Source organism: Epinephelus moara, chromosome 8, assembly GCF_006386435.1.
Source record: "Epinephelus moara isolate mb chromosome 8, YSFRI_EMoa_1.0, whole genome shotgun sequence".
In the NCBI taxonomy this organism is placed as follows: domain Eukaryota; kingdom Metazoa; phylum Chordata; class Actinopteri; order Perciformes; family Serranidae; genus Epinephelus; species Epinephelus moara.
The window spans coordinates 30108441-30131582 of record NC_065513.1 but is presented as its reverse complement, the minus strand read 5'-3'; the positions used below and the strand labels follow the sequence as shown (position 1 = coordinate 30131582).

At 40.3% G+C, this 23142-nt stretch overlaps 2 protein-coding genes across 4 annotated transcripts in view; one reads left to right on the top strand and one right to left on the bottom strand.

Moving 5' to 3' along the window:
* The window catches only part of lifra (LIF receptor subunit alpha a), a 21402-nt gene extending 20602 nt beyond the window's left edge, over positions 1-800 (bottom strand). The window contains exon 1 of the mRNA XM_050050073.1: positions 644-800. The gene's annotated coding sequence lies outside the window, so the exon portion shown is untranslated. The remainder of the gene's footprint in view (positions 1-643) is intronic.
* cep78 (centrosomal protein 78) overlaps positions 1-23142 on the top strand; it is a 25723-nt gene extending 2581 nt beyond the window's left edge. Inside the window, exons 1-16 of one of the 3 annotated variants that reach the window (XM_050050077.1) lie at positions 3713-3871; positions 4806-5074; positions 5258-5433; positions 5735-5807; positions 5916-6019; positions 6126-6300; positions 6408-6521; positions 7849-7913; positions 8031-8133; positions 8950-9067; positions 9311-9353; positions 9485-9634; positions 9778-9855; positions 10304-10485; positions 21228-21396; positions 21932-23142. In XM_050050077.1, the coding sequence (XP_049906034.1) occupies positions 4813-5074; positions 5258-5433; positions 5735-5807; positions 5916-6019; positions 6126-6300; positions 6408-6521; positions 7849-7913; positions 8031-8133; positions 8950-9067; positions 9311-9353; positions 9485-9634; positions 9778-9855; positions 10304-10485; positions 21228-21396; positions 21932-22522 (2403 nt within the window). In that variant the 5' untranslated portion in view covers positions 3713-3871; positions 4806-4812 and the 3' untranslated portion in view covers positions 22523-23142. Of the gene's footprint in view, positions 1-3712; positions 3877-4805; positions 5075-5257; positions 5434-5734; positions 5808-5915; positions 6020-6125; positions 6301-6407; positions 6522-7848; positions 7914-8030; positions 8134-8949; positions 9068-9310; positions 9354-9484; positions 9635-9777; positions 9856-10303; positions 10486-21227; positions 21397-21931 lie in introns of those variants that run through there. The other 2 variants (XM_050050076.1, XM_050050075.1) reach the window with 2 other exon arrangements.

Sequence of the window (23142 nt, the reverse complement as noted above, 5' to 3'; positions counted from 1 at the left end):
TACACTATATTTATTCACAATCTGGTATGTCAAAGAGCCTATAATCCATTCAGTAATCCATACTGAGTCATGAAAATATCTTTTAAAATGGTCATAAAAGATTTGGTGATCTATGAGCAAAAATAACAATGATGACGAAATGATCATGCTCATACTGTTCATCACACATTTGGGGTCCCAACTACACAAAAAGAAAACTAATAATGTGCCCGCTCACTCAACACTTAGCAGGATCATGTGCAATAGCTATTTTTGCTCCTCTAAGAAAAAGAGGCTAATACAGCAGGTATCCCAAACTGCATCATCACAGGACGGTTTGCATCATTAGCGTTAGCAACTTGGGCAGCGTGATAGGTACCGTTACAAGTCCCATCATAAACAACGGACAGACGGTGATTTACCTTTATAACTTTACTCAGCTATCATTTTAACAACATTTTAACATGAGAGACAGTGTATGTGAATTAAACAAAATGTGTTAAATGGCATTTTAAATTCACTTAGCAGCCAGCACCCCACCACACACGCGCAGAAGAGGCCACTGATGTTTGGAAAAAACACAGCTAGCTACAGTAGCTGCCATCTAACGTTACAAACTAACGTCTAACGGTTGGTATGAGATCACATATAACACCAACATTACCTTTGTTGTAGCGAGGTGTCCTTTTAAGTGCTGTTTTTATATCGGCTGGTTAAATATTATCCAATAATTCAGCTTCTTCAAAACCCTGCCACCGCGCTGTGTAGTTGAACCATTTCCACTGACTCCAGAGAAGGTCGGGATTACTGGAATAGGGCAAACCAGGGCGTTTGATTGACAGCTGTACCGACCAATGAGATTCCAGTAAAGTGTTTTTTCACGGGAGAGAGGGCGTTGTCCTGCTGCGTTAGAGTGACACGGGAAAACGGGGCGACGGTTGGGACCCTGTGATCACGACTGTGGTCACGACGCGCATCAAATTATTGTCAGGAGCCTGCCCTGAATTATTTTTTACCGATTTTCTGGATTCCAGTACGAGAGTCGTTAACGAGGGTGATATGACAAGGGAGGGATCAATGTTCATTTCAAATACGGTGATCCCTTGTATTGATTTTCATCATGTGATGTCAACTTTTCCATGCCATAATAACATGTTACGCAACTATACTTTGGAGGACTTTATTGTGGGACGCAAACGCACCACATGGGGTTCTTGTTGACTGCAAAAAAATAAATTAATTTTTTTTTTTAAAAGAATAAAATAAAATAAAAATAACAAAATAAAAATAAAATAATATATTTTTTAATTATAAAAATAGCTTATTAGAGTAACAATAATGAATAAATTTTGAAAAAAGAGAAATGTGGTAACGCAAACCCAGTAGGCTTATTTAATGATAATCTGTAAAAACCTGATAATAGAACTCCGAGTCCAAAACATTGGACGCAAATTTAAAAAAGAAAATCAATGATTTGTAAATCTTTTTTTGACCTTTATATAAAATTAATTACTCTGACAATAAAAGAAATATACTGCTTCACCTTTATAAAATACTTGAAACCAAATTCTTACCACTTTTACACTAGTGGTCACTTATTTAAACGTCATTTTCTTGTATATGCATTGGTTTTGATCGGTTTTGATGCTATAGTTGCATGTAAGCAACTGCAGTGGATCCCAGTGCGTCTTGTCATACACTGCCACCCAGTGGCCAGGTGTTGTAAGTGCAACACAAATCTCGGAAAACCAAGATGGCCGATATGCAGCTCACGGATTTATTGCCAATCCTACTATAATAGGAGAGCCCTGCAGGTAAATGAAATTTGTAAACATCAGGTAGCATCTAAGAAGTAATACAGTTGTCAAAATTTCCAAGCTTATGTTGGCAAGAAATGACAGTTAATCATCTGTCCACTAAAATGGACATCATGCAACAATGGCTATATTTTAACTACAATTAGCATTACTCTAACCTTGTACTTGTTATCAGAATGTAATTTGCAATTTTTGTGACAAAATTTTTTGTAGAGAACGTTCATTGAAAAAAATGTATATAGTGTAACAGGGGGAGGTAAGTGGGGGGCTGAGGAATGAGCTGAATGAGGGTTTACATTATTATGGGATAATGTGGTGTTTGGTTTCCTCAAGTTCTCAAAAACACTTTTTTATGATTACCTTGGTAATGATTTTGGCAAAATAGTTTATCCAGAAATGTAAGTTTAGCAATAATAAACCTCATATTGTTCCTTTTTTATTTTTTTTCTGAAGGATGTTGAAGACTAAATGAAACTGCTTTTTGATTTCGACCAACAAAAAGGCTATTAAGACACCTGACATCTGTAGGTCTCATAATATTTTTGTGTAATATGTTATACCATGCCCTGTGCGCTCACATAAGGACATTACATTTTGGGTTTACTGGACCTTGTACTTCATTCTGCTTAATTTAGACCTGTTGTCCTCACTCGTGGACACTTTTATGTGCCATCTAGTGGCAATGAGACCACATTACACTAATCAATGTAAAAACAAGATGGCAGCCATCTCTGCCAGCCTTAGTAGCCTTAGTAAATAACCTCAGTAGTTTGATACGCCCTACAAATTTTTACCAGTTTTAGTAATGTAACAAGCTAAGACACTGTTAATTGAAAGTACTCATTTGAAGACATAAGGAATTTATCATCAGCTCATTGAAGGACATTGGGACATTATTATCGTTGACAGTGTTTAGTTTTTTTAAACTTATCATGTCCTACTAATCTCAAATAGCAAGGAGAAATTAAAAACCAAACAAAAGCTGGGGTCTCAGGAGGTCCTCATAAAGTTAATTAACAATAATAAAAGACATCTGTTCCTCACCAGTAAGGGTTATAGGTTGTTTTATTTTGTTGTTTTTTTACAAAGCACCTATTTAGTAAACCTGTTGCCTTTTTGTTCTTAAGATGTTAATATATCCTTCAAATTAATTTCAAGTAATGCTTTTACTGTTCAAATCAATCAATTTCTATCAATCAATTTTATTTATAAAGCCCAATATCACAAATCACAATTTGCCTCACAGGGCTTTACAGCATATGACATCCCTCTGTCCTTAGGACCCTCGCAGCGGATAAGGAAAAACTCCCCCAAAAAAAAACACGTTAACAGGGGGCAAAAAACAGTAGAAAAATCAGGAAGAGCAACTGAGGAGGGATCCCTCTTCCAGGACGGACAGACGTGCAATAGATGTCGTACAGAACAGATCAACATGATAAATTAACAGTAATCCGTATGACACAATGAGACAGAGAGAGAGAGAGAGAGATGCAGGACAGACGGTAATGACAGTAGCTTACAACAACATTAATGAAAGTAATAATATAATAATTATAATTACGGCTATTGTGGTACAATATGTTGAAAGTATATATTAATATCTGATAGTATACATATGTGACAATAATCATATGTGTATAATAACAGTAGAAGTATGACTAATGATAACAGCAGCAGGAGGCGGCATCTGGCAGGACCAGCAGCACCATAGACATATATACATATATATATATATACGTATATATGTCTATCAGCAGCACAACCACACACGTCACACTATAAATAAATTGCATATAGGTTTAGCATATAATAAAATCTACTGTACACCTTCTCCCCACACTGATTATGGGAGAGTTCACTTCCGCCTTCGCTCCGGTAGGTGGCAGCAGAGCTCTGCATAGACTCACACAGGACACAGTGAGGAAGAGCTGTGGGCGAGGCTTTACTGGCACAACAGCGCCACTTTTGAGCGCTTATCTACATCTCCAACAATAACAGACTGTTGAAGTTGTCAAAAAGTGGTCAAGGAAAACCAAGAGAAGAGTGCCAAAACCATAAAGCCTTCAGTCATATGTGTAAGGTACGTTATATCGTGTTAGTTCTCTTAAATGCTATTTAATAATGCGTGAAAGTGCAGCTAAAAACATGACCATTCACAGCTCGTTAGCAGAGTCCGTACCAACGGTTGCTAGGAGCTTAGCTTGCTAACGCCACTGGATCAACCAATTTACTACACTGTAGCTAGATTCAGTTCTTTAACGCCAATACGAGCTAACTAGAAAGTCTTTCAGCCTTCAAGTTACTTTGAGGTTTAACGTTGACATTTAGGTGTTACACTGAAGTCTGTGAGCCGTTATGTTTTACTGTAGGTCAGCTATGGAGGAATAGCTGTCAGGTTGATAGTGACAGGAGAGATGTTGACTCTGCAGACAGAACTAGCTAGTACTGGTCATCTTTTTCTGATACCAGAGGAAATATACAATGACAGCAATCAAACTGTGTTACCTTATGGCAATCATGACTTCATGGTATTTACTTACAGCACCAGAATAAAACCTATGTTAGAGTCAGTATACTGTTGCTGAAATTTCTAATCAACCTTTATATAGTTTTATCATCAATGTCAGAGGACAATATAAGTAGTTGAAGCAGTATTGACAGCTATCATACTGCGTATAGAAGAAAAACATGTAACTGGATGAAGAATCTCACCATTATCTTAGTTATTTTCAAAAGGGAGACTTTTTACACATACTTTCATTTAAAAAAAATGGTTTCAATTATAGTTATAAAACAGTTGTTTAACTAAAAACAAAAGCCCTTGTGTTTTCATTCCTGTAAGGGTCATTGTAACTGATAGAAATAACAATCATATAACACCATGATACCATGGCACCAGGGTATTTCCTGAGATGGTTATCATACCGTTGCAACCCTAATCTCATGGTGTTGTTAACCTTGAACTACTCTGTCTTAAATGGCTTCTAAAAAATATTTTTTGTTCTCCAGGTCAAAGATGGTTCAAGACAGTGCCCACATTCGGCAGCGGGGTGCCCAGGACTTTATGACATACTATGACTTTGCCTGTGCCAGACAGGAGTCAGTCCCTCTCCCTGCTGTCAAGATGAACCTTGACAAAGGGATGCTGGACTTTAATGGAGACAGGGTCAAACTCACAGACTGGCCGCCCATTCTCAGCTCCATCAGCATCAACAAACACCTGCACCACATTGCAATAAGTAGCACATATCAGGCTAGTCTGGCTTCTGGAGACGCAGGTAAGGTGGAAAACAAACCTGGTACATCAAGTAACAGTGGGAGGGGGGGGGGGGTTAAACAAAAAATGTATACCCTTCTAATTATTTATGTTGCTGAAACATGCACAAGATGAATTAAATTAGGAACTTGAATTACCTGCCAATTTTGGATATAAACATTAATCATATCACCACCAATTTCAGACAGAAGGTACTTTAAGTCTAGCCTCAGGAAGAGGATCCCAGCCATTCGCTCTAAGGATATGACATTTAAGTTGTGCAAGGCCCTGAGAGAGTGTCTGACTGTCTCCCACAACCTCAAGACTCTGCAGCTTAATGGACTTCCACTGAGAGAGAGGGATCTCATCACTTTAACAAAGGTAAAACCAGAATGAGAATATGATTTGCACAAAGGGATTTTATTGTTGTTGTTGTTTTTTTTCTTTTTACGTATTTGGAGAGACTGGCACAGAATCACAAGTTCATTTGCATTCATCCCTACTTTTCTCTTCACTTTCTGAGCTGTGTATGTTGAGTTGTAAACCCTGTTTACTATAATCTATGGTGAATATTCTCATCTTGGAGGAGGAAACAACTTTTGAGTGTTTGGGACGTAAAGCAGATGATCTGTGAAAGAGTGAAATTTGATAAAACCTAAATATATTTTATTTTTTATTCCAGGGTTTTGCAAAAAGTGTTTCCTTGGAAAACCTGTCTCTGGCCAACTGTCCAATCTCTGACGAGGGCTTAGAGAGTAGGTTTATTCACAGTTTTCGTTCCCTTTATTGTTTAGAAAGCCTTAGCAGGATTGTACTGTATGTAAGCATTTTGTCTTTGTAAATATCATTTTCTTGTGTTTCAGTCATTTGCCAAAGTGTTAAGTACTCTACAAGCATCAGGACAGTAGATTTTACAGGATGCAATCTCACCTGGAGAGGGGCAGAACATATGGCCAACATCATCAAGGTACAATACATCCATGTTATGGATTATTATAGTGTAAACCCAGACCCTAATTCAAAATGACCTGTATTTAAAAAAATAAATATTTTAAGTGTGCATTTTTTCTCAGCATCAGGGAATGCAGAGGCATGGTACTGCATGGGCAGAGTCTCTGAGGTATCGGCAGCCACAGTTTGAGGGAATGGGAGGTCTCCGCCGTGTCACCCTGAACTGTAACACTTTGATTGGGGATCGGGGTGCTGCTGCTCTCGCGCATGAACTGGCCGAGGACCTCTGGGTTAAAGGTCAGTAGGTGTGTGTGGGTTTGAGAGATAAAATGAGACAAAGAGATACTTATTTTTTTGTTGCTGTGGAATTTTGCTCAGGTTTTTTGTTTCTGTTTTGTGAACAGCTGTGGACTTACAGAGGTGTGGTCTGTCCAATGAAGGAGCTCGCCGTTTGCTCGAAGCCTTGAAAACGAACTCTGCTCTTTGTGTGCTGGATATACGAAGTAACCCTTTAGTTGGTAAGAAAGTATCCCAACCAAATCCTTACATTTTCTAGATTGTTTTCACACTGCATAGAGCTTTAGTTAGTATGATAAATTATTGGTATGTTGTTTGTTCCATACATAGATTGTGTATAAAGGTGGGCGACGCACCTCCACTTCCTCCGTCTGTATAAAAGTGAGGCCAAATTATTCTGATTAGTTCAGGTCATTTCGAGCCAGAGTCTGCAAATCAGCGATGGACAAGTGGAGCTGTGGTATTGAGTTACTGCTCATACACCCTCTGACCCACACAGCTGTCAATCATGACGTCACACCCCCTTTTTATAGCATCAAATAACTAATTAAAACCAAACTTATCAGAAAAAACAGACACAAATTTATTTGACATGTCCTTTGATTTTTTTTATTTTGGGCCAAGTCCCATTTGTAAACATTGAGGGGGGAAGGTTTATGACCTTAACTGCAGCCAGCCACCAGGGGGTGTTTGCAGTGTTGTGACTTCACTTTTGGGGAGCTGTCATCAGAGACCGCGTTGATAAACGAGACTGCTTACTTTCGAGTCATTTACTGTACCTGTGTTTCGTAGGTTTCACCACTGCCCTGTCAATTTAGGAGACTAGTGACAGGTCCGGAGTCTATTCATTTTAATATGAGGAGCGAACGTGAGCACAGATTATGACCGATTCTTTAGCGGCACACTCACTGAAGTAAATGCTGGAACTGTTTTTCACAAGCTACATATTTCCTGAACACTCGAACAGCATTTTTCAGACAGACAAATCAGGAGAAAATTTGTTTGAGACCTGTCTCAGCAACACACTCTCAAAAGATACAGCAACAACTGATATGAGCTTGTACTAAGTTGATATCAGATATTAAGCTAGCTGATAAATGCCAGCAGCAAAACAAGGCACTAACATTAAATTTGTACAGTATATAGTGTTGTATTGTTTTAAATCTGCTTGTGTCCATCCACACAACATTTACAACACTTCAAAACATGGTGAAGGGATATAAGGGAGAGGCGGCCGCGCCCATTTAGGAGACCAGAAGTGTGTACCATTTCTTACCATCTTTTGTTGTAGAGCATCTTCGCTGTCATGCTGTCCATCATTATATATACAATCACTGGTTCCACAAAGCATTTTTGTATTGTTAGCGTAATAAAGATTGCAGCCTCTAGGTGCAGCTAGCGCACTGTTAGATTTTTATTTAGCTGTGTTCCCAGTGCATACTCATTATAACCACGTTTTGAGTAAGTAGTGTTTTCATACAACAAATTTTTTTTTTACATTTTTAGACATATATTTTTCCTTGGTAAATGTTTCTTTTCCCTTTACAGACAAGGTCCTAATTAAAACTATACTAGAGAAAGTACTGATGAATGCTGATGCACAGTCACCAGAGGTGAGTGTCTGGGGCTAATGTTATTATTGAAAGTCTAAGTGATAGAGTGGTGTCTTTGCTTCATATTTGTAACCAAACTGTGCCCATGTCTTGTGTTTTCCTGATGTTGTGCTGCAGTACTACTGGATCAAGCCTGCAGCCTCAGAGCCACAGAGAGCTTCTGGTCCAAAGAGGCGAGCTCTACCCAGTACAGTCAGAGGAAAAACTACATTCAGGATAGGTATATGCATACATTTTTTTCTTCAAGGTCACTGTATCCCTAGTCAGATAAAACATAATGCAGATATTTGATCAGTCCATAAAAACATAACTTTTATCTTTTATTAACATTTGGAGAGGGTTTTATGACAAAAAAGTGTTTAGTTTTCCCATACTGACCTTAACTGTCTAAGTTGCTAGTGTCAAATAATTTCAGATTTTCCGACTCTCAAACTTCTAATTTGGCATTTAGACATAGTTGATACGCAAATTTGCCCCGTCTTCAAACTGCATAAGTGCCTAACCTTCAGTGTTGGATCTCTTTGAGTCTATTTAAGATAGTGTCTATTATCAAATACTCATATTGTCTCTTTCTGACTTCTCACCCTTTGGCTTTTAAGTCATCTGGAGACATGGTAAGACCGTCATGTTGTTCTCCCCTTGTTACTACAGGCAGCTCTGCGGACCAGAGCAAAAAATAAGTCCACATTTATTTATATGACAAAATCCTGTAACACTTTTAGATACTTTTATTTGTATACCCTGTAGTAAATATCAAAAGCAAAAGATGAGGAGTGCCATGCTGTCTCATAACTGATACAGTACAGTTCCTGGACTCATCAGTGTCTATTTGCTTTTGCTTGTGATGTTAAGACCCTGCTTTTTAGATGTAAAGTACCTTATGGATCCACACAGTATATCACCCACTTAGTGCCAGAGTCTGTGTCCTCGTTCTACACCACAGCCTAATAGCCAGTGCTCCCAGAGGAAAACCTTGTAGCCCAAAGCTCTCCATTTCCAGTCCTTTACATGCTCTCTCTCTCTCTCTCTGGTGCAGCCCCTCGTAAAGGATCATCTCCTTCAGGACGGAGTTCAGGCATTGCTCAGACACAGAAACCCTATTCCCGCTCCAGCTGTGTGCCTTGGCGTGCTGCTGCACGAGCTGGACGCCAGAGGTGAGGAGATGTTGGCAAACCAATTTACTTTTAGTTAATTTTTAGATTGAAGACAGCCTATTGCTAGAACAGTTTCTGGCTTCATTACGGAACATGTCTCCTCAAAAAACTAGAATAGAACATACTGTAAGTTTTATGTCCCTCAATTACAGTACACCTCCTTTATTTAGAAAACAATCACCAGGTATAACTGTGATGGTGCTCAGTGAATCTTAGACTAATGTTATGTTGCCTTTGTTGCAGAGGTATGCCTCCTGGAGTTTGTGTGATAGATCAAAGCTTTGAGGTGAGTTTTCTTTTGTTTATGTGCAGTGTATTACTATTAAAAATGACCAAAAGTTGAAAACGGATCAGAACTCTGACAAGATCTGTCAAAAAAAAACAACTTCCCCTGTTAAAACATATGGTTTTCATCAGGGTGCAGCTACCGTAAAGGTTACTGTGGAGTCGGAATCAGAGCAAGAGGAGGGTGAGGAGGAGGAAGAAGTGGTGGTGGAAGTGGAGCAGGGACCATCTTCTCTTAGTCTCCAGGACCGAATCACTGAACGGCAGTTTAAACACATACAGGTAGGTCACATATGGCTAGTTCCCAAACTGGAACTTTTTAAGTGTTGAGGACAAGACAAAGCTTTTTGGACTTCATCAGTTTGCTTTGAAGAACTTAGAGCATGCTGTGTATGTGTGTGTGTGTTGTTATGCACGCCCTGCAGATGGAGCTAAAGGAGTGTCGTCTGAGGCTGGCAGAGGAGCGCAGAGCCAGACTGAAAGCTGAGTCAAGGCTCATGGAGGTAATGATGATCTCAGCAGTGCTGACATATGATTTTTTTGTCTGTAATCTATTTTTATTTTGTTTTCCTTCTGTGCAGCAGTAGCCGGTTTGCATTTTCTTGTAGTTTGTGGACATTGCTATAGCATTAGTTAGTTCTAGAGATCGTGTCAATGCCATACTTGATGTAATGACACAGCAGGATCTTTATTCCATGCTAACATTAGATAGCTTGAGGGTCAGCCAAGATGGAGTGGGTTTTGGATAATTATGGTCATTATACCTCTAGATTAAGTGCTGATTGTTAAATCTGAGACTGGGAGAAAGTTCCTTTGATGATCCCGCAATTATATCTCAACAGACAGTCCAAAGTTTTAAGTTACAGCTCTGTATTATGTTCAAAAATGGTTTTGTAAATGAAAAGCTCAAGAGACTGGCTTTTATTCTTTCTTTTTCTTATGCATATACAGTTTGAGTTGGAGAATGCCCGTCTTCGTGACACCAACCTCTCCCTGTCAGAGGCACTTGCAGCCACCGGCTCTGCATCAGCACCACCTGCTCTCGGTGCTCTTGAAGATGAGGCAGTTCTGGAGAGCATTGAAAGTTCATTTACAAAGTTCCATGCTTTCCTGGATCTGCTCAAGGATGCAGGGTGGGTATTCGTTACACTGTCCAAAACAGCATCTGTCTTTTGACTTGGACTGGTGCCTATTTGGCTCTAGGGTCGAGGTGATTTAAAGAAAGTCTTAATTTAGCTATACAACTTTCAGTTTCATTTTGCAACACTGGGTGTTCCATTCTTAGGTCATTTGTTTGGTTCAAGTTTCCACACCCAGGATCTGTTACATACCCTGCGTCAAAGTGGAGTTCTGTTCTGACAGAATCCCCACAGAGAGTTGTTTTGATTTCATTTAACTATTCCTGTTTCTCCTTGTCATATATTTCTTTTATCTAAGGTTGTTTTCGGTGCATTTCTTTTAGGACCACTATAGCAGTTGTTAGTATTGAACTGTTTACTTTTTTAGTTAAATGTGATGCCTTAAAATTGCTTATTGTGTCAACCAACAGCACAAAACCTTTTTTGCATTATATAAGTAGCACATGTTTGATATTTTTTTCAAAGTACTGCAAACATTGCATGGTTGACTCCCAGCAGCTCTCCCTACACTCCCAGTATGAAACCCTAGGCAGGTTTAAGTAAATAAAACAAGCCAAGTATGCACTACTTGCCCGACACAAATGAGCAAACGTGAAGACCAATGACAGATGAGAGTTAGACATTTTGCACAAGTCCAATGTAATACTTGTATTGCTCTGTGTGCTAGTTTTCTAAGTTGGCTAACCTGTCAGCCATAAGCTGATAATATTGTCTGTCAAGGCTTTGTTGCAAGATAAAGATTGCGGCACGCAGCTTTAATATTTATTGATCAAGTACTTGGTTAATTTACTTATCATTTTAGTTCAAATTTTGTTGATGGTGCAACTACAGATGTAGTAGTACAGAAAAAGAGGACATCTGATATTGATACATCATGAAACTTGCTTATGTATGGAAAACCACATCAAGTTGTATAACTGATGTCCATCATACTGGATTGCCTGATAATCATAAGTCAAAGAGGAACCGTCAAGTAATTCAAGACCTGTTTTGGATTCATCCTTTCATGTGACTGAGGGTTTGATGGGGGCTGGGCTGCTTTCTGCAAACTAACCTTTTACTGTAGATGTGTGTTGGATTTCTGTTTCATTCTGAGGTGTCCCTAAATAACACAGGTCTGTTTGTTCTGGTCTTGTTGGTTTCCTGGAACTGAGCGTAGTTCAGAGAAGAGTTTCACGTTGACAGGATGAGTTTCACTGTGACAGAACCAATAGTTTGTTTATGTAAGCCTGTCATTTTTGACATCTTCTTTGATTGTTTCATTGATTCATCCTCAAGGGCCATTAAAGGATGCTGAGTTGTTCTGAAATTAGGGCCATAAGGTGCAGTAAATAGGTGGGGACCAGAATTTGCCCAGTATTGTTTTACTATGCTGCCGTCTTTGCTGCTTACATTTATGCATCAGCAGTGTATCCTGCATTGATGCAAACATTGCATGGTTGACTCCCAGCAGCTCTCCTTGAACTCCCAGTACAAAACCATAGGTAGATGTTTAAAGTTAATAAGCTCAGACCAGTATGCACTACCTGCCCAGCATAGAGTAAGGGTTAATGACATATAAGCGTCAAATATCTTAAAAGAGACCCAAATATTTTATGCCTCTGTTTGGCAGTATGTCTTCAGGTTGTCTGTCCGTACGTCCCATTCTCGTGAAGGCGATATCTGAAGAAGGCCTCGAGGGAATTTCTTCAAATTTGGCACAAACATCCACTTGGACATGAGGATGAACTGATTAGATTGACATTCATGATCACTGTTTCTGTTTTTGGCCATAAGTCAAGAATTAATACACTAACTGTGACAAAATTTTACACAGATGTCCAACAAGACAAAATGATGAAGTGATTGTGACATCATAATGTTCTGTAAAACACTTCTCTGGCTGTTATTCAACATCATATCTTAGGAATAGAAGGGGAGACATTTAGTTAGGTACTAACTACTTTGATGTGCACCTTGAAATTGTGGTGATTGTCTGCTGCCAAATTGGTAATGTGTGTGAAACATACATGGTATAGAATTTGTAGCTTTGCAGCAACATCCATATTTAAAGCATTGTCTGCTGTCATGACTGCATATGAGCCTGACAGACATAGATAACTGCAACTTGACTGGTTGGTGGTAATTCTAGTTTTTCAGGAGTTGGTGATCCAAGCAAGGGCTACGATACGAGGAATAAGTGGACTTTTTATAAAGGACATATTGCACAACTCCAGTGCTGCTTGGTGTCATGTAGTTTTCTGACTTGGCAAACATGTCAGTCATAAGCTGATAACACTGTCTGTCAAAGCTTTGGTGCATGACAAACATCGCTTAATGCAGCTTTAATATTTGTTGAAAAGCTACTTGATCAACTTATCATTTTAGTTCTGATTTCTTCGATGGTGCAACAGTAGATGAATTTTGTAATATTTGTTCCAAACTAGTGCTGATTGGTTCAGAAAAATACTTAATCAGTTCCTACTCCCATTATTACTCTCTGTTTGACTGGTCGTTTGTCACTTGAATTTGTTTAGTTTTAGTTAGTTTAGTTTATTTACTTTATTAATCCCCCTGAGGGGAAATTCAATGTTTTCACTCTTGCTTGTCAATTACACACAGGTCCGAAAGACACACACATGCACAAACAGGACCTATACATGCACAAAGTGGAGAGATGTCAGAGTGAGGGGGCTGCCCTTGGTGAGGCGCCCCGAGCGGTTGGGGGGTTCGGTGCCTTGCTCAAGGGCACCTCGGCAGTGCCCAGGAGGTGAACTGGCACCTCTCCAGCCACCAGTCCACGCTCCATATTTTGGTCCGGACGGGGACTCGAACAGGCGACCCTCCGGTTCCCAACTCAAGTCCCTACGGACTGAGCCACTGCCGCCCCACAATTTGCTGCTGTCCAGCACTGTGGCATCTGTCAGCTGTCAGTGAGCTGTCGAACTGTTATCTATCTGCTGCTCAGTTGATGTGACACATCGTCTGCTGCGCAGAGGGTGAGAGTGGCCAGAAAAGAAAAGCATGCTTGCTTGCATACTGTTAAATGTGATCGAATCACATGGACAAATACAGAATACAATCGGTATTTTTGGCATGCTGCATTTGACATACTGTGTATCAGGAGTGACACACTAAATCGTTTTCTGACATACTACATAGTATGGTAGTGTGTGCAATGGAACTCACAGCTTTTGTGGATTCATTAAAGGGGAACTAAAAAAAATTTCAACCTGGGCCCTATTTTCCGATCTACTTTTGTCTAAATGACTGATAGGATGTTCAATATTTGACATTTCTCCAGTACGACGCTAGGACTGACCTGCCTGCAGCCCGTGAGCGCGTGCTATATTAAATAATAGGGCACTCAAACAACGTCAAAATACGTCCACTTAAAGTGCTTTTTTTTTAACACAGATAGGCTCGCATTGTTAGTATAATTATCTGACAACATAACGGAAAGGAGAAATGAACGTCTGTGTTTACCTTTAGCTGGATTCGGACTAGACTCACAAGTCAGTCTTTAGACGCTTTGCTTAACTAAAGACTGATGACTTTCTCCCTGATTTTGTGTTTAGATGGGCGGATACAATTTCAGAGTTTAAAAAAACTTCCTACGTTGCAGAACCAATAGTAAATCCGCAGGGCGGTCCTTCGGTGGCTCGCTGAACTCTTGTGCTTGTAAACATAGTCCCTCTAGAAACACGTGTAGCGGTATACAAAATGGCTCAGCCGTGCTCGCAGAAAATGCCGTGAAAGTTAGTGGATGTTTGTGGCGTTTGCGGCGACACATTCTCACCAACTAAAAGAAACAAACATAATCTTTTACAAGGCCATGACTCATCCGTCTGGCCGGACTATAACGTTAGAGGGAAACGCCTTGTTCCTTACAAATACTTCCGGGTAGAAAACCAGCAGAGCTTTTAGCTATATCTATAGCCTATATATCACATTTTTCACATCACTGTATCACCGTTTAGACTAATCCGATGTTTGTAAAGTCTATAAACACAATGATTGAACAAACATTACTATTTCTGTGTGCACGTTTAGCTGGGCTGAGCTTTAGCTGTTAGCAGTTAGCGCTGTCTGTAATAGGTAATAACTCATTAAACGGTCCGTGAAAAAAATATCTTTTCCAGCGGATATCTTAGTTACAACATGATTGAGCTAGCAAAGCAGTTTTGTGTTGCTATGTGTGGTATTTATTCAGTTTTGGGAAATCACGATGTCTAGAAAGCATCAGTGGCTGCAGCTGACAGGGACAGCTAACACTAGCAGCAAAGCTAACATCAGGACGTCATCTGTTAAAAGCCTCCCGTTGTCGGATACGACATGAAACTACTCCAGTTAGCTCAATCATGTTGTAACTAAGACATCCGCTGAAAAAAATATTTTCTTCACGGATGAGCACACGTTTGATAAAATGGAGTTAAATCTCTCGGCATCCATTTTCAAGCTCTCTGTGTGTTTGTTTCCTTGCGGACGAGAAAAGGGGGAGCGCACATTTCCGAGAAGGCGTGTCCTTTTCAAAAGTGCAAGAGGCGTTGCTTTGTTGCCGGCTGTTTTCGCCGGTGTGTTAAACACACTTTAGAAAGGAGTGTCCCCAGACTATCAGAAGGCGGAGATCTCTGATTGTCTGGTGGCGAGACTAGATTCGGACATGTTCCTCTGCCTGTTGCTGCTCCCTCTTGCTCCTCGTCCGCTCTTCAGTTTCAATGAGTAGAGTCCGTGTACGTCTGTGTACTCCGTGTTTAAATAAATACGGCCGGTCATCAAATTCAAATGGCTCATCCATATCCAGTTGGTCAAAATCGGGTAAAAATTCAGACATGTTTGTTGTGGCAAGTCAAAACACTCACTCAGAGAGTGAAAGCCTGGCTCTGAAATCTCACGTCTCACGAGATTTGAGTTGTTGCAGGAAGTTACCGCTGGAGTGGCCTTATAAACGCGAGGAGTTACTCTGTTTGGAGTAGTCATAGCCATTTGAATTTGATGACCGCCCATATTTATTAGAACACGGAGTACATGGACGCAGAGCCGGACGAGCAGAGAGAGGGAGCAGCAACAGGCAGAGGAACATGTCCGAATCCAGCTAAAGGCAGTGTTGTAGTGGAAGGTATACACAGGCATACAGGGTATGCCCACTTCTTTTTCTGGCCATTTACAGTATTACCACCTATCAGCCAAAAAGTCATTGTAATATATAAGAGAGTATACCCACTTCCTCCACACTAACCTACCCGTCTACATAGTAGTATACCCACCTCATCAACTACCACTACACCACTGGCTAAAGGTAAACACAGACATTCATTTCTCCGAGCCTATCTGTGTGAAAAAAATGCACTTTTAGTGGACATATTTTGATGTTGTTTGACACTGTCTGAGTGCCCTATCTTACTAAATAATGACGAAAACTCTGTCTGTGTGTGTGTCTGTGTGTCTCTTCCACGTTTTTCTCCTCACTGACTTCGTCAATCCATGTGAAATTTGGCACAGTGGTAGAGGGTCATGGGAGGATGCGAATGAAGCAATATTACATCAATTGGCCAAAGGGGGGCGCTATAGCAACCGATTGAAATTGCAAACTTTGAATGGGCATATCTCATGCCCCGTATGTCGTAGAGACATGAAACTTTGCACAGAGATGCCTCTCCTCATGAGGAACAAATTTGCCTCAAGAACCCATAACTTCTGGTTATATAGATTTTCCACCATTTTGAATTTTTTGAAAAACACTTCAAATCGATCTCTTTCTACGAAGTTTGACTGATTTGCATGAAACTTGGTGAACATAATCTAGGGACCAATATCTAAAGTTCCCTCTTGGCAAAAGTCAGAAAACTTACTAAAACTGAGCTTCTATAAGGCAATGAATATTGTGGCGGACGTGGCTCATCACATAAAGGTGTATGGTGTAAGGTGTAAGGTGTATGCTTGTGTTCTCTTTTTTTCTCTCTCCATTTAGCCATGTTTAATGTGTGTTTAATGTGTTTAATGTGTGTTTTGAATCAACTAAACTTTACAGCACTTCACAGAAACCCCGCCGACGACTAGCGTTTTGGAAGTGTAACTGCAGAGTGACACAGACACACCACTGTACAAATATAAATGCTCACAACGGCGCAGTTGACTTGCATAAGCTACAGCGTAGGGTCTGCCGCACAACTATAAATCCTGCTTAAAAGGGCCGTCCGGACCAAAAAAAATATGGAGCGTGGACTGGTGGCTGGAGAGGTGCCAGTTCACCTCCTGGGCACTGCCGAGGTGCCCTTGAGCAAGGCACCGAACCCCCCAACCGCTTGGGCCGCCTCACCAAGGGCAGCCCCCTCACTCTGACATCTCTCCACTTTGTGCATGTATAGGTCCTGTTTGTGCATGTGTGTGTCTTTCGGACCTGTGTGTAATTGACAAGCAAGAGTGAAAACATTGAATTTCCCCTCAGGGGGATTAATAAAGTAAATAAACTAAACTAACTAAAACTAAACAAATTCAAGTAACAAACGACCAGTCAAACAGAGAGTAATAATGGGAGTAGGAACTGATTAAGTATTTTTCTGAACCAATCAGCACTAGTTTGGAACAAATATTACAAAATTCATCTACTGTTGCACCATCGAAGAAATCAGAACTAAAATGATAAGTTGATCAAGTAGCTTTTCAACAAATATTAAAGCTGCATTAAGCGATGTTTGTCATGCACCAAAGCTTTGACAGACAGTGTTATCAGCTTATGGCTGACATGTTTGCCAAGTCAGAAAACTACATGACACCAAGCAGCACTGGAGTTGTGCAAAATGTCCATTACAATAAGTCCACTTATTCCTCGTATAGTAGCCCTTGCTTGGATCACCAACTCCTGAAAAACTAGAATTACCGCCAACCAGTCAAGTTGCAGTTATCTATGTCTGTCAGGCTCATATGCAGTCATGACAGCAGACAATGCTTGAAATATGGATGTTGCTGCAAAGCTACAAATTCTATACCATGTATGTTTCACACACATTACCAATTTGGCAGCAGAGAAGAACTATACAATCACCACAATTTCAAGGTGCACATCAAAGATCAGTGTCACCAATTCAGTACCTGACTAAATGTCTCCCCTTCTATTCCTAAGATATGATGTTGAATAACAGCCAGAGAAGTGTTTTACAGAACATTATGGTGTCACAATCACTTCATCATTTTGTCTTGTTGGACATCTGTGTAAAATTTTGTCACAATTAGTGTATTAATTCTTGACTTATGGCCAAAATCAATCACAGTGATCATGAACTTCAACCACCAAAATCTAATCAGTTCATCCTCATGTCCAAGTGGATGTTGCTAGCAGCAAAGACGGCAGCAAAGTAAAACAAGACTGGGCAAATTCTAGTCCCCACCTATTTAATGTACCTTATGGCCCTAGTTTCAGAACAACACAGCATCCTTTAATGGCCCTTGAGGATGAATCAAGGGAACAACTGAAGAAATAAATTCAAATAAAAAGTAGATAATAATAAATCATCTATTTGTTCTGTCACTGTGAAACTCATCCTGTCACTGTGAAACTCATTCTGTCACTGTGAAACTCCTCCTGTCACTGTGAATTTCTTCTTTGAACTAGGCTCAGCAACAGGTTTCCAAATACAGGAAACCAGCAAGAACTGAGCAAACAAACTTGTGTCATTATGGGGCACCGCAGAACGAAACAGAAATCCAGCACACATCTACCATAAAAAGTCAATTTACAAAAAGCAGCCCAGCTTTGTCAGCTTCTACCTATGCCAATCCCCAATGCCTGTGTGCAGTTTCACAAAGATTGACCACGTCAGTGAGTTGAAAAACGTGGGGCAGACAGAATGATTGACTGACAGAATGACACACTGACAGTTTCTGTGATTATGTACAGCATACCATACCATGACTTAGTCATACCAAAAATTTGGGGAAAAAAAACAAAAAAAACAAACATTGGGCCACAGGGAGAGCCACAGCGATCAGTCACATTTTAGACATTTGTAAGCATTTTTCTGTTGTTATAGCGCCACCCAGTTGCCAATTAGAATTAAATTTCTCCAGTCACCTTGAGGTGTCCTGTATCGTGTCCCATACCTACCAAGTTTAGTAAAAGTCGATATAGCGGTTAGGCCTAGATAAGAAATTAGCTCTCTAGCGCCCCCATTTTGTTTGATGGGGTCAATAATTGGGGGGGGTTCCCCTCAGATTATGTGTGGTCATATGCCTACAAAGTTGTGTGGTGATCGGTGAAACCCTTGAGATGTTTTTTTTTTTTGTTTTTGTTTTTTTATTTACTTTATTTATTTATTTATTTATTTACTTTCCCTGAGGGGAAATTCAATGTTTTCACTCTTGCTTGTCAATTACACACAGGTCCGAAAGACACACACATGCACAAAGTGGAGAGATGTCAGAGTGAGGGGGCTGCCCTTGGTGAGGCGGCCCGAGCGGTTGGGGGGATCGGTGCCTTGCTCAAGGGCACCTCGGCAGTGCCCAGGAGGTGAACTGGCACCTCTCCAGCCACCAGTCCACGCTCCATATTTTTTGAGGTCCGGACGGGGACTCGAACAGGCGACCCTCCGGTTCCCAACTCAAGTCCCTACGGACTGAGCCACTGCCGCCCCACAATTTGCTGCTGTCCAGCACTGTGGCATCTGTCAGCTGTCAGTGAGCTGTCGAACTGTTATCTATCTGCTGCTCAGTTGATGTGACGCATCGTCTGCTGCGCAGAGGGTGAGAGTGGCCAGAAAAGAAAAGCATGCTTGCTTGCATACTGTTAAATGTGATCAGATACACAAGGACAAATACAGAATACAATCGGTATTTTTGGCATGCTGCATTTGACATACTGTGTATCAGGAGTGACACACTAAATTGTTTTCTGACATACTACATAGTATGGTAGTGTGTGCAATGGAGTGCCAATGGAGCTTTTGTGGATTCATTAAGATGAAATGGGTATCCTCTCATGTGACTGAGGGTTTGTTGGCAATGGGCAGGGCTACTTTCTGGAGACTGACCTTTTACTGTAAACGTGTGTTGGATTTCATTTTCGTTCTGAGGTGCCCTTAAATAACAGGTCAGTTTGTTCTGCTCGTGCTGGTTTCCTGTATTTGTAAACCTGGATGAGTCAGGATGAGTTTCACTTTGACAGAACCAATAGTTGATTTATTTAAGCCTTTAATTTTTTTGTCATAAATTCCTTATCTACTTTTGATTTGAATTTATTTCTTCAGTTGTTTCCTTGATTCATCCTCAAGGGCCATTAAAGGATGCTGTGTTGGTTTGACGCCAGGGCCATAAGGTGCAGTAAATAGGTGCATACCAGAATTTGCCAGTATTGTCCTTAAACATGGGCTAGGTCTAAACTTTGCTGCTATGTTTGTTTCCTGCTTTCACTTTGCATCATCAGCAGTGTACAGCTGATTTCCCAGGGTTTTCTGTATTGATAAAACAACCGACATTCCTTTCTTCTTTTGGAGTTTTGAGAAATCATTCTGACTCATTTGTTCCTCATGTTCCCCTTACTGTTTTACCCTTTTACTCAGCGAATAGAATTAAACCAGTATACCTGCAGTTTGGCCCTTTTAAGCAGGATTTATAGTTGTGCGGCAGACCCTATGCTGTAGCTTATGCAAGTCGACTACGCCGTTCTGAGCATTTATATTTGTACAGTGGTGTGTCTGTGTCACTCTGCAGTTACACTTCTAAAACGCTAGTCGTCGGCGGGGTTTCTGTGAAGTGCTGTAAAGTTTAGCTGATTCAAAACACACATTAAACACACATTAAACATGGCTAAATGGAGAGAGAAAAAAAAGAACACAAGCACACAAATCAGCTTCACTATAACTCGCAGCATTCACAGACAAACACTTGTCTTTATCTGGACACATTTTCCCCACAAATATAACATGCTAATGTTTTTAGCACAAGCCTATGGCATTTTACATTGTATAAATTAGCCGAGCAGCTAGCAAACTTTCCCTCTTTTCATATGAAGCCAGGGACAACAGCAACATTTAACAAAGGCAACATTACAAAATTCGGCTACATTACAACTCACAAGGTTCACCAACAAAACAACTGTCCTATACTGAACACGTTTTCCAAACAAATATAACATGCTAACATTATTAGCACAAGCCTATGGCATTTTACATTGTAGAAATTTGCCACGTGATGAGCAGAGATTCCCTCCTCAATGCTTTGTTTCGACTGAGGGAAATGGTTTCAGCTTACAAACATAGACAGGAGGTCAGCGTCGCCAAGATGTGTGGTTACAAATCTGGGGATTTGCACATCAGGCTATGGCGTAGGTTACAGCGTCGATTCGAAGCAGAAGTATGAATTCTGCCTTACTCTGCATCGTATATTCTCCATTGTTACCTTGTTGTGACTCCTTTTTGAAACACATTGAAAGATTGAGGTCTACACAGCAGAAGATATTAGTAAAAGTATTTGTACAAAATTGCTTTATAATCCTGGAATATTACAGTATGAGCAAGCCACAAGCGCAAAGACAGTTGTTGCTATGGATGCTGTTTAGCAGCAGGATGCATTTTACCAGCACATTTACTACCAATTAATTACATCTTCAGTTAATTGTAATGGATGTGGTATCTCAGTGACATTTGTTTGCATTTGCTGTGGAAAAAGGCAGCTCATATTCATTAACTTTTACCAATTCAGTATCTCAGATGAAGAAATGTTTTTGCCCTTTAAGTTTCATTGATTTTTTTTTTTTTCTGTAGCCTCGGTCGGCTAGCTTCGATGGCTGGAATTGACAAGTCAGATTTCCACCCTCTGGGAAGACCTCAGCTTTCATCTACGGTGGGACCATATTTGGATGGTGCAGCATCACTGACTGGAGGGCAGTATCAGGATGTTTGGGCAAAGACTGATGCGTCATCTTTGGTAAAGGTACGCAAAGCAATGTTTGAGATACGTTTGCCCCGATGTCGTTGTGTTATACCCTCAGTTTTATCTTTCCATTTAGTTTGTAGCTTGTAGTTTCAAGACCACAAATCCATAATTTTGCAAATGTTGCATTTTGGTTTAAGGATGATTTATTTCACAGCACCATAAAAGTACAAAACAAACTGATAAGCGCCATCCTTAATCTCAGACTGAGAACCCATATAAGCCCAAACTATTTTTAATTTATTATGGTCTGCAAGATTTTAGTGTTGTCAAAAATGTCATCCCACAAAGTGTTGTCCCGCAATGTCACTCATTTCACTAAAAGAACTGGAGTTACACAAATAACCTCAAGTTTTGACTGATGCCTCTGTTATCATGTCTTCTGTTGATTTGTTATAGTTCCTGAGTGTCTCTCTGTCTTAAGTAGAAGCACTAAATTCATGGGCTGTATCCAATCAATAACTTGAAAAGGTTAATTTAATAATTTGTCCTTTACTCCATTTTTCTCATCAAAACCTCCAATTTCATTCTTTAGGTAGGCAGCGTCCTGCCTGCTCCCCCTGATAGACCGGTGGACATCACCACACCAAGATCTTCATCTTCTGTCAAGGAGTTTTTGCGTGAAGACAGGCCGCTAGATGTGACCTTCAATCGAGCTTCCGGACCTGCGGGAGACCCTGGTGTGGTTGGAGAAGAGGAACCAGATAAATATTCAAAGCCTGAGACCCAGCATGACTCAGGTTCTGAGAAATCCTTTAAGGTTTCCTTCAATAAAACTTTCCAGACTCAGTCAAGTCACCCTAAGAGCAACAGCAACTCCCACCGAAGCAACGGTTCTCATGGATACAGCTTCAACAACAGCTATGCCAACAGTCATGCTTCCCGGTCATGCAACGGGTCTCATGGTGGATCGTCGGTAAGGTCGAGTGTTAGCGACATTATCAGTGACAAGGCAGAGTCTTTGGGATCAGTAAGGTCAAGGAACAGGGGAGAGGGAAGGCTGGTGACAGCAGGTCAGTCAGGGTCAGAGGGGTTGGAGAGGAGAGCGTATCCTGGGAGGGAGACTCTGGAGCAGATCAGGTCTCTGGGCTCTCTGGGACGGCAGTCAGATGATGAATCCTTCTGACCTACTGACCAGTAGAATATGAAGAACTCCGATCTCTGTGCCTTCTCAAAGGTTTTTCTGTTATTTTGTATGTATGATGTAGATTTTATACATCTCTTTTTAAGGTACAGATTTATTTTTAAATATTCAAAGAAAGAAAGACCAGAAAGTTTTTTAATTTTAAAGAGAGAGGACATGGGAAGTCAATGAAACATCTTGTTGCATTGAAGTCAAAGTAGACGTAGAGTTGAATGTCCTACCAAATAGACTGTTATAGACTGAGACGTGAAAAATGTAATGTGACCGAAAAGCAATGTATGATGCATCTTGCACTCGTACAGTGCGTACAGTGATTAATTCAGCAAAGTGTAATAGTAAATATTTGGGTCTCCATGGTAACTCCACCTCAGTCAATCTGCAAATCAAGTTCTTCCCGATGTGACACCGTTTCATGTGGGAATGCATCAGACCTCAGGGGAAAATGATCTCAAGCCATTTCAAAGGAGTTTTTAGAGTTTTGACAGATATTTGATTTGTCCATTTCTAAAAAATCTATGATGTAGAATTGTAACACTTGTTGTTCCTGTTAGGATATTCAGCACCTTAGAATTTATATTTTTTTAATAAACATGTCAGCAGTT